The 12,103-nt window shown below is 37.1% G+C and overlaps 1 protein-coding gene across 1 annotated transcript; it reads left to right on the top strand.

Moving 5' to 3' along the window:
- The first annotated feature begins 4,169 nt into the window (after nt 1-4,169).
- Nucleotides 4,170-5,207, top strand: LOC122296653. The gene has a single exon (XM_043106456.1). It carries the CDS (start codon nt 4,170-4,172, stop codon nt 5,205-5,207), a length of 1,038 nt encoding a protein of 345 aa, XP_042962390.1.
- Nucleotides 5,208-12,103: the final 6,896 nt, after the last annotated feature.

The following is a 12,103-nucleotide window of genomic DNA, read 5'->3' on the forward strand; positions in this document are numbered from 1 at the left end:
CCGCCGCTATCTTATTATAAACACTTTGTTTTAGCAACCAACTAAATATATATATATATTGAGTTTTAGTTTTGTTTTTATAGAAAGAGTTGAATTAAGGGTTGATAGAAAATAGAACATCAGAACCATATGACACTACAAGAAAATATAGCAATTGCGGTGATATTATTTTCACCGCAATAGAAATCGCTGCAACACCGACGTTATTGCAGCAACTTTGTCTTCGCTGGAGACATTTAACAACAACTTCTGCTTATATGATTTTACAGGTTGTATGATGGGTTTTGCCGCAAGTTTTTTTCCTACTACGTCGAAACTACACGCCGTAATTAAAATCATCTTTTTACGTCGTTAAATATAGATGGTAATTTGTGTTCTAACGGCAGATATCCAACTCGGTGCCATACCGCACCAACATAATTTCTGATTCATGCCCTCAAAAGCCAAAACACAAAAAAATTAAAACTTTTCCCTTTTTGACGAAATCACAGCACCCACACAAAATCCCCCTTTATCTCCATCTTCCCTTCGATCTCTATATGATTTTCGCAATCGACCCAGAACTATCTCACTGGTTGTGCCTCCAGTTGTGCCTCCACATGTGCAGATTTGACTCCTAGTGCCACGAATACAATGGATTGAACCTTCGGCTAATCCCCCTTCAATTCCTCACCTCATCCACCGAATTGACTGATTCTCTTCAACTTCATCGGTAGCTGGTGGGAAGCCCATACAGTGTATGGTGAATATCTGCAATATTTTCATTGCAAGGCGCAACTTTTTCCCTGAAGGTAACTCTGTATCTCGTTGGATTTAAAGTTCACTCTTGCAGTTCTTGATATTGCATTGCATTTCCATATATATGGGTACCTCGCTGTTTAATTGCTTGATAAAATATGTAGTATTGAAATCCCTCAAATTGTAGAAACTTTGATCATTTCTTATTTCATATTTTCTTCTATTGTCACTTTATAAAACCATGAACGTGGCAACGCTGAGGAGGACTAGGAAGACTCTTCCCAAAGACTTGATACTAGAAATACTCTTGCGTTTGACCGTCAAATAATCTTGTGTTTGGTTTCTGTAAGAAGATCTCACATCTTTAATTAATCATTTCTTCTAGAGGTTCCAGAGTTTTCGTTTTAATTATCCTCTCCCACTTACTTTCGTGAGTAACAGTGACAAAAATTGGAATGTTTAACTCTGTGTTCTTGTAGTGTATGGATGACAAAAATAATAAATTAGAATAAATAATAGTATTGTTCGTAAATATGTTTACCATTTTTTATTATAGCGTAATTAATAATTACCTGGTCATGAAGAAAACTAAACTGATAAGTAAGTACCTCTCTTAGAACAATTGTACAAAGGTCCAGGCAGTCCATTAATGGTGTAGGCATCGGAAACATTTGGACCGTCTCCAGTCTAAAGAGCCTGGCTGATAACTACCTCTGGATCAACATTCCACCACTGTCCTATATATAGTTAACCAGTAATTAATTTATAGTTATAAATGAGTATAATTTGGTCATATTCAATCTAAAAACTAATGATCTTTTAATAATTTATAGTTACCAAATATGATGAGGACCTCCTTGTGTGGTTTGGCAAAAGGGTAGGATGCATTCTGCTCGGGGAGGATGATAAGTAGTCCATAGACGGTAGCTCTAAGCCATGAGATGTGGGCATGCCAGAAGAGAGTTCCTCTTTGGCCAACAATGGTGAAGTTGTACACATAACTCTGCCCAGTTTGAATAGGGCATTGTGTTATATATGATGTCCCATCAAACCATCCGCTGCTGAGTTGTCTGATTCCATGCCTGTTTTAATTTTCATCCATGCCACATTCCCCAAAAACATTAGAAATCGATAAAATTATGATCATGCATGGAAATATGATAATAATGCAGCAGTGCTGAATAGCGGGCAAGTTTCGATCGAGTCTAGGTAATTAGAAACATGTGGTATCGTACCAATGGATGCTGATGTTGTTTGGAACATGATTGACCACCTTAACTACCAATCTGTCACCTTCTCTAGCAAAAACTTGAGGCCCGGGGAACATCCCATTAACTGTCACCATGCTTTTTGTGTGGCAAAATTGGGTGACATTTTCCAACCTTATCTGGGAATTAAAAAAATAATAATAATAAGTTAAGTTTCAGAAAAAATAAAAATATATATATTTTATTTTTTCTGATCTGTTATCGGTTGTAGGAGGTTATATATATACTTTGATGTTGATCATGATGATAATGCTACCCATCAGTATTATCAGCATGAAATCTGTTGTCGAGCGTTACAACAAAGAAAAAGAGAAATTAGACAAGCAGTACAGTCGGCCTGCTAATATAGATGTCAAGGTAATTATTGATCATGCCTCACACATGCATATGGATAGCGCCACAAGTTCATACTTCAATTAAAAATAGATCAGGCATATGAACACCATTATATATCATGTTTTATCCATGACTTCAATATAAAATTAAAGCAACAAACCGACGATAAAGTAATTAACTCGTGAATAGGCATCGATCTGGTACTGCAGGTTATAATTAATTACCTTGCATGCATGTTATGTGCTTTTAACTCACTTTCAATGCCAGCCATTCATAATTCATATATAGATCCCATATACTCAAATATTAAGTTTAACTAATATAGTTAATTAATAATGTGTATATATATAATAAGGAGAAATGCGTCAGTCATAAAGATATACTATAAAATTAAACTCACAAATTGAAGTGGTTTGATCAAATGTGTTAAATCATAAAGCCACTTTTTTTGCAAAGTAAATTTAACATGTATCATATGAAATTACATCAGTTTGTGAGTTTATTTTTATAGCTGTAGCATTTGATCTCATATATTAATTAACTGCTATATATGCTTATACATGAGTATTCATGAGAGTTTTTAAATGATTTAGTCATGCATCCTTCATGCCATCTTCTAAATAAAGAATAAAAGAAAATGTATATTTAGTCATGCAGTACTCTTAGTACATGACTTAAAAGTCAAACGATATTCATTATGATCCATATTCCATAGACTAATATATATCTACTACATGCATGATAGTTTTTGGGGTAGGGAGGCAGTAGCCTTGGGGCAACAACTGCAGTACTTGCAAGAATGCCACAGGTAGAGTCATTTCAAGCTCAATAAAATGAATTTGGTCTCAATATCAACATTCAAATTGAAAACTATTAATGTGAAAGAAATGCCATGAGAGAGGCAGCTAGCATTACCACTGCTATACCTATTTACCAAGGAATTTTCAGACATGAAAAGAATAATTAAGTAATTAAACATCTGTGTTAATTAAAATTTAAAGCAAACACAGTAGATTCCAGTGGGAGGTTGGAAAAAGCATGCATGTATCAAGTACCTGTGTTCAAACCATATATAGAATTACACCCACAGCTCCTAGCCTAACCTTATGAACTAAATCTGTCCATGATCATCTTGTTTATTGAAGATGTTTTCATTTATTTATATGTTCTTCTTTTGACCTATTTGTGTGTTCCTATAAATTCTCTCTCTCTCTCTCTCTCTCTCTCTCTCTCTCTCTCTCTCTCTCTCCCCCCCCCCCTCTCTCTCTCTATTACTAACTAATGTAAGTGAATTCTATGCATTCAATAATGTCGATTGCTACTCTTGAAAGACTGACTAGTGCTCTCATTTAGTGCTATGCTCTTCTCATCATTTGTTATTATACCCATTTTATGGGCACTTAAAAACCATTACATTAACTGATTTCCAATGCATCCAACCATCAATATACCTGTGTAAATTGCTCAATAAACCCTGTGTAATTAACATCCATGCAATCCCACCTCACAACCTGCTATCATTTATTTTCAACGCGTCTTCTCTCCCAAGCCCAAGAATAGCAATCCAAGCTTGTCACCACCAACTTCACCTTTAACACCATATATAGCACTAGATGCCTACGTAACAACATTTTGAAATAGCTGGCCACCAGCATCCATTTACCTGCACTCTCCCACTCATGCAATTGGTTAGTTAAAACAATTATGATCCATATTTAATAAATATCTTTACTCCTCTGCATAGTTGATAGTGAGATGCATTGATACCCTTGGCTATGTTAGTATGATAGTTGTTTTCAATTAATGTAGTTGTTTCATTATTTTTAGATGGACAAAAGTTGGATGAATCTGTCCAATAGACTTCGCTCACCTGCTTATGCCGAAGGTGTTAGGAATTTTCTCCAAATGGCACAAAACCATGCCATGGGAAATGATCGCATTCGGTGTCCCTGCCGGATATGTAGTAATAATCTTTTCCTGCCTTTATCGATCGTAGAGAGTCACTTGTTCATAAAAGGAATTGATCCTAACTACAATGAATGGATTTTCCATGGTAAAGAGGAAACCCAGAATTTGAACATGGACGATGAAGACGCCGAGATGAGTTATGATGATGAATTCATAGATGACATGGACCATTTGTTAGACGACATATGGGCCGGGAAAAACGTTGATGTACCCCAAAGCAGCACACCAATGCCAATGCATGATTCAGTACCTGCATCATTTTCAATGTCATCTTTTGACCAGCTATTAGAGGATGCCCGACGTCCACTTTTCAATAGTTGTACAAAATTCTCGAAACTGTCATTCATTGTCAAGTTGTTACATATTAAAACAATTGGCCGTTGGTCAATTAAGTCATTTGATATGCTCCTAGAGTTGTTGAGGTCAGCCTTCCCGAATGTTGAGTTGCCACACTCTTATGAAGAGTCACGATCATTGGAGCGAGGTTTGGGCTTCAAGTACCACAAAATTCATGCATGTCCTAATGACTGTATCTTATTCTGGAAGGAAAATTCAGAATTGAATTCATGCCCTATATGTAAGGCCTCGAGGTGGATGCCAACTACAAATGGGACATGGGTGATCCCTCAAAAGGTGTTGCGGCATTTTCCATTGAAGCCAAGACTGCAGCGGCTTTTTCTGTTTACAAAGATAGCTGCAGATATGAGATGGCATAAAGAGCAGCGAGTTAATGATGAGAATAATTTGAGGCATCCCGCCAACTCCGAGTCTTGGAAGACATTTGATGCAGACCATAATGGTTCGCTAACGATGCATGCAATGTTAGGCTTGGTTTGGCAAGTGACAGTTTCAATCCCTTCAATAACATGGCTAAGCCTTACAGCATATGGCCAGTGATCCTTGTCCCATATAACTTGCCACCGTGGCTATGCATGAAAGACCAATTTTTTATGACATCCCTCATTATTCCTGGGCCAAAATCACCGGGGAATGACATTGATGTTTATTTACAGCCATTGATCGATGAATTGCGAGAACTTTGGGAAAATGGGGTACCTACGTATGATGCCTCCACCAAGGAAACGTTCATGCTGCATGCTGCTTTATTGTGGACAATTAATGACTTCCAGCATATGGGAATCTTTCTGGCTTGTCAACAAAAGGAAAATACGCATGTCCTTGCTGCAATGCCAACACAGATTGTAATTGGTTGAAGTATGGCCGAAAACACTGTTATATGGGACATCGACGTTTCCTTCCATCAAAACACATTTGGCGGACAAAAAAATGGTTGTTCAATGGTAAAGCTGATCATTGCATGCCACCAAGGGTGTTAGAAGGTATAGATCTTTTACGTCAGCTACAGATGCTTGGGGAGGTCTCATTTGGAAAATCTCTTAGGAAGCAAAAACGCACTTCTGAAGAGTTGAACTGGACGAAGCACAGCATGTTCTTCAAGTTACCTTATTGGTCAACACTTCGTATCCGACGATGTCATGCATATTGAGAAGAATATATTCGATAATATCTTCGGCACTTTAATGAATATTCCTGGAAAGACTAAAGATAATATTAACTCTAGATGTGATCTGGAGGTATTGGGCTTCAGAAAGGAATTGCATTTGAAGCGTGAAGGTGATAAAATCTCAATGCCTCATGCATCATACACGTTACACGGAGATGAAAGGAGTACATTTTGTCATTGGATGGCGAATTTGAAATTCCCAGATGGGTTCGCCTCCAATATCTCTCGTTGTGTTTCTGCACGTGATTGCAAAATTTTAGGGTTGAAAAGCCATGATTGCCATGTTTTTTTACAACGATTACTTCCTATTGCTGTCGGTGGGTACTTAAGGAGTGATATTGCCTTGGCGTTGACTGAGCTAAGCACATTCTTTAAAGAATTGTGCGCAAGAAAACTGGATATCACTCAGCTAGCCCAGCTTCAAACTGATATCATACTCATTCTATGCAAGTTGGAGATGATATTCCCTCCATCATTTTTCGACGTCATGGTTCACCTAACTGTCCATTTACCCCGTGAGGCCATACTTGGGGATCCAGTACAATACAGGTGGATGTACCCATTTGAGAGATATTTGGGCAAATTCAAGCAGTATGTTAAAAATAAAGCACACCCAGAAGGTTCAATTGCGGAAGCATACATTCACATCGAATGCTTGACCTTTTGCTCAGTGTATCTTAATGATGTTGAGACGAGGTTTAATCGACCGGATCGCAATATTGATGTGCAAGAAGAGCCGACTACAGATGGATTTTCAGTTTTTAACCAAAAAGTTTGTCCGTTGGGTATAGCACATAAGGAGCGAGTAGAAGATAAACTCCTTATCATAGCTCGTTGGTACGTGCTTAACAACTGCACTGAGTGCATTGAGATTGGACCCTACTTGGAGTAAGTACACATCAATTATATTCAAACATTTAAAAAAGAAATGTAGTTTTTATTTTTATTGCATCTCCCGTACGTAACATACCTACATGGATGGCTTATCATGTGTTATGCGTGTAGGGAGCACTACGAGAAATGTAAGGTGAATAATGAAACTTCTATTGATCGCACACATCAAAACGAGTTCCTAGCGTGGCTCAAGAAACGTGTAAGTGGGTTGATTGATGCAAGTCTATTTAGAAAGGCAGACTACAATGCCATTTATTTCGACATTGTATATGTGGTATTCTTAACGTCTCCATATTGTGTAGGTTCAAGATCAACGATCCAACAATCCACTTGATGTCTCTCCCGATCTATATGCCCTAGCATGCAGTCCTGATAATGTAGTTGCATCATATGGTGCTTGCATAGTAAATGGAAAAAGGTTCCATACGAAATTGCGTGAACATCGGCGATGAACACAGAATTCGGGTGTGTTGGTAACTGGTGACCATCAGTCTAATAATATAGATTTCTATGGTGTTATCAATGATATTGTGGAGTTATACTACATGGGAGGTCGTTGCGTGTACTTGTTCAGCTGTGAGTGGTTTGATGTTGGTGATAAGAAACGGGGGGTACGAGTAGACGACCATATGACTAGTGTCAACATGGACAAGACTTGGTATAAGGATGAACCATTGTATTGGCATGCCAGGCTTCCCAGTGTTTTTACATTAGAGATTTACGATCAAAGAGAAATTGGTATGTAGTGCAGAAATACACAAATCGGAACGTGTATGACATTCCACCAGTCAAGCAAGTGGTAGAAGATGTTGATGGCCAATCTAGTGACGATGATGCATATCAAGAAGATGAATCATCATACGATTACATACCTATGCAATGTGATGATGTTCCTATCTCAAATCCATTAAATAGAACTGATATAGAACCTATGCAAGTTGATGCATGCGAAGTCATGTCAATCCCTTCACAATTCATAAACTCAGCTCAAGCATTTATTGATGATTCCCTCACTGCATCTGGTTCAATAGATGCATATGGGGATGGAGAATATTCTGATGATGAAGACCTATCCATAGATGAGGAGTCCATCTCATAATAAACATCCTTTTTGGAATGTTTTGAAGGTAAACACCCTGTGTATGATCATTTTGTAATGGTATGTTGCCATTGCCCAAATACCATTACTTCATTTGAAGCAAGTTGTAGACGCACACATAGTTAGTGAAATTTGTAAATATTGATCCCATGCCACTTTTTCTTAACAACTTAACCAAGCTATTGTTTTGTTTTAGCAGGTGTATGTTGCATGGGGTCCAATATGACCGGCGTACACCATTGATTGGAATTCTAGTTCTCTTTTTATCCCTTGCCCATTTTTCATGGCCATTTTTTGTAAACACATTAAAATATACTAAATAACAAGTCACTAATGTTGAGCTTTCATGTTTGTGACTTTATTGCAGGTGAAAGGGTGTACATGATCCAAAGGCGTGTGGTCATTGTGGTATGGATTAGAAGATGGAATATCTTCTAATCACATTATTATGACCTGTGTTTTAGAGTAAAAACTAACCTTCTAAATCCAGCAAAATGCATGGCCATTAGTGGCAACATAAGTTCATCATCAACTAGCCCTTTATATTAGCATAAGCAGCTTAAGCAATAAGATATCCACCAATTGATGTTTATTTGAAGAATTGAACCATTGATGTGAGATTAAGTTGTTCCTCATAATATTGTGAAATGCAGTATCATTATCTTTATTAAAAAAAGGCCAAGTTTTATGAAATGGAATACAGGTAATAAAAATGACTGCACCCTTAGGTGCAAAATAGTAAGTTGTAAATAGTGATGAAATTATTAATGCACTATGATATCTAATAATGGATATCATTTCCAATCCCAAATCAGGTGTATTACTTTTCCATGGTGTGAATTAAAAACTACATCTCTTGTAAATTACATGACAAGAGATGTGGTGTTTTTGGAATGATACATGTCTCAATTTGGCATTATTAAGCAGGGTGGCAGGATAATATAAAATAAAAATTGGCACAAATAGGGGCATTTATTCAAGGCATAAAGATTTGTTGCAAAATTTTTGGTGTGTAAATTAGACTTCACTTGCAAAATTTGCACTCTCATAATTTTACATTGAAATTTGCAATGTAAAATGTAAATAAAAATCAGCTCCAGATTTAATCACTTAAATGTACATGTGAACAAATAGTTTGAATCCTATCTAGATGCAAGGTAGTTGAATAAATATTGATGCTAAATACATGGAAATTTTAGATGTATGAGTAACCATGCAATATATCTGGTAAATCAAGGGGAATGAACTACAGCACAACTATATGCGTGCCAATGTTTAATGGATTATTAAGCCAGAGTAAACATTGTCTGAATGCTAGACCAGTACTAGTTCCTAAACTGATACTATGCAAAATTTGTCATATCAGATACCAAAAAGTAGATATGGGATATCACAGATGCGCGGGAGTTTTTACAAAAGGAGAAGTGTGGGATATCCACAGATGGGCGGGAGTTTTACAAAAAGGAGGTAAAATAAAGGGTAAAGTAGTAATTCTAGCTTGGAGAAATCAAGTATGTTGACATATAGACTTGCAACACAGTTCAAGTATTGATAAAACTTTCTTCTCACCAGGTTAGAGTTCAAAAAAAATTTCAGAAAAATTTCAGTCCTCCTTGCCTCCAAAATTTCCAGTTTCTGTGCTGAAGATAGGCTCAAGATATTTCATCCATTACTTCCTATCGCTGTGGTGATTGGAGTACTTCAGTTTTCTCCACCTCTTGCAGACAAAAACATTGATGTTTTTAATGGCCAATGGCTAAGTCAATGTAGTTAAGGTGCAAGCTTCGAGTTAGTTTGGTTTTTACAGTCAAGTAGGCTTCTCCAAATTTCCAGGTATGTGGTGTTGTTGTTCATAAGTAGTTTTGAGTACAACTGTGGTGGGATTCTCCTCCAACGATTTTATTTTTCCCTTGCTTTTGCTAGCTAGGGGTACAGACATATGGCATTCCATGTAGGTATATTAGGAGTTATTTCTTTTTTTTTTGGGGGGGGGGGGGGGAGAAGTGAGGGGCATGGGTAAGATTAAAATTACAGGAGGGCAATAGATATTTATCATTTGGAATTATAAAAAATTATGTATAAAGTTGAGGAATTGTGAGAAGAAATTATATACCCAGTATAAAATACTTGATCATACATTACTATCTGGTACATGCACAAAGGAAAGAGTTTGCACTTATAACAAACTCTAAGTGTGATATCTTGACAGTAAACTGACCTCAGCCCAAGAAAACCAAGATAGTAGTGGGGTGTATTAGACCAACAACAACAGCCGAAGGTAGATTACTAATAGTGAAGGTGATGGTTCAAGTTCTACTTAGCATATCTAATTGTGACCTGTGTGTTAAGAATTTTTTGTGTACATCATATCTTTTTTATGAAGTCACATTAGAGATTGACATGTAAGTATTTTTATTTATTAGTATACACGTACGTTTTCAATTTGTTACATTTGAGCTTGGTACAAAGATAACATCAGACTAAAGAAATGGAATCTGTACAAGACGTAGAGTTGGTAGTGGAATTTTGATTTTTCAGAAATTAGTACTGAAAAGTTTTGGTTGGATTTGATACATTAACCAATGGAAAATGAATGTTGTTAGAATTGTTACAGTTTGGTGGACTCCAACACTGTTTCATCTTCATTAATTTGACTATAAGGTTCTAAAAATATCTGTCATATTTTTATTTCAATAACAAATCTGATGTCAATTTATAAGGTGTTATACATTCAGGATTAACATCCATGGATCTGTGTTTACGACGTGGAAGCGGGAGAGGGCGAGGGATTCGTCCTAGACGACTTGTGCCTTATTCATCTCGAGCCCGGGTACCACGTGGAGCTATTATCAGCTCATACCACAGCCCTCGGGATGGTGTTGAGTCCAGTTCTGATGACTCAACACAGCCTCCCAGCCAGGTTTGGGAGACTTCACCTATCCATCCAATCCTACAACCTGAGCCTAGTAGAGCTGAAAATGTACATACTTCACATGTCCATCCAATCCCACAACCTGAGGCTAGTAGAGATGAAAATGGTAAAGAACAGTGTGTATTTTTAAAAGATTATTAACGTTAAGCATATTATAACAAATGGCATTTATTATATATTATGATGTTTGACATTATGCATGTTTTTATTACAGCTGTAGAAATACCAACAGTACCTATTGTCAACCAGGTACTCACTAAACGGGGACGTGGCCCAGCAAAAAGCACCGAGTTTGATAAGTTGCGTAAGCACGGAAAAATTCCATTAAAGATAAATGATGGAGAGACTGCTCCTTGCTGTGAAAATGCATCCATGTTTATGACGCGGGTGACATGGATATTAAAACATCACTTGGACATGAGCTATGCTAGATGGAGTGATGTACCCAAGTCGGAGAAGGAGGAGCTGACTGAACGCATCCGCGTAAGATGTCTTCAATTTCGCTTCAAATTTTTTAGCACTATTTTAATTAAATGACAAGCACTATTGTGTCATCCATTTAAACTGATCAAAACCATACACTTAGTCATTCATTTAATTAACATTTTGGGATATATATATATATATATATATATGTAGGGTGACTTCGAATTAGATTGGGAGTTGGATAATCATCGAATGGCAGTATCGAAACAACTACGAAAGAGATTTAATGCCTTCCACCATGAGCTGCATAAGAAGTACTTGGCATATGGCAGCCATGAGGAAGCATTAGCGACTGGTTGTAGTTTGGTCACTCCCCTGGTATGGGTCAAACTATGTGGGCGATGGGGATCTGAGGCCTTCAAGGTATAAGACCAAATGTTTTGTTTAGCTGTCATATGTTGGCTGAAAGAGATTTAACGTACCACTACAAAATATTATTTTCTTATGTGCATATAGCTAACAATTGGCAATGCCTGTTTAGAAAATGGCAAGCCAAAACCGGGAAAATCGGAAGAGGCTCAATACCAATCACACTACTGGGCGTAAATCTTTCGTCCGAATACTAGAGGAGAAGGTAATATCCTATGCATGGGTGGCAAATGGTAATGATGCTAGCCTTAAAAAAATTTCTTATCATTACACCTAATGAGGTCATTTAATTTTTTGGATTTGGTATGCAAACAGTCATTTAGTGTGGATGCTTCTTTAATGAAAATGTATATTTAATTGATACTGAAACACATATGTATAGAGGGATGAACGCACAAATTTGGTCGACTTCTACAAGGAAGTCCGTTGGTCTAAGAAGATGGGTAAATTTGTGACGCCTGCCACAGAAGAGATCCATGTGAGTCCTC

This window comes from Carya illinoinensis, chromosome 15 (genome assembly GCF_018687715.1).
Source record: "Carya illinoinensis cultivar Pawnee chromosome 15, C.illinoinensisPawnee_v1, whole genome shotgun sequence".
Lineage (NCBI taxonomy): Eukaryota > Viridiplantae > Streptophyta > Magnoliopsida > Fagales > Juglandaceae > Carya > Carya illinoinensis.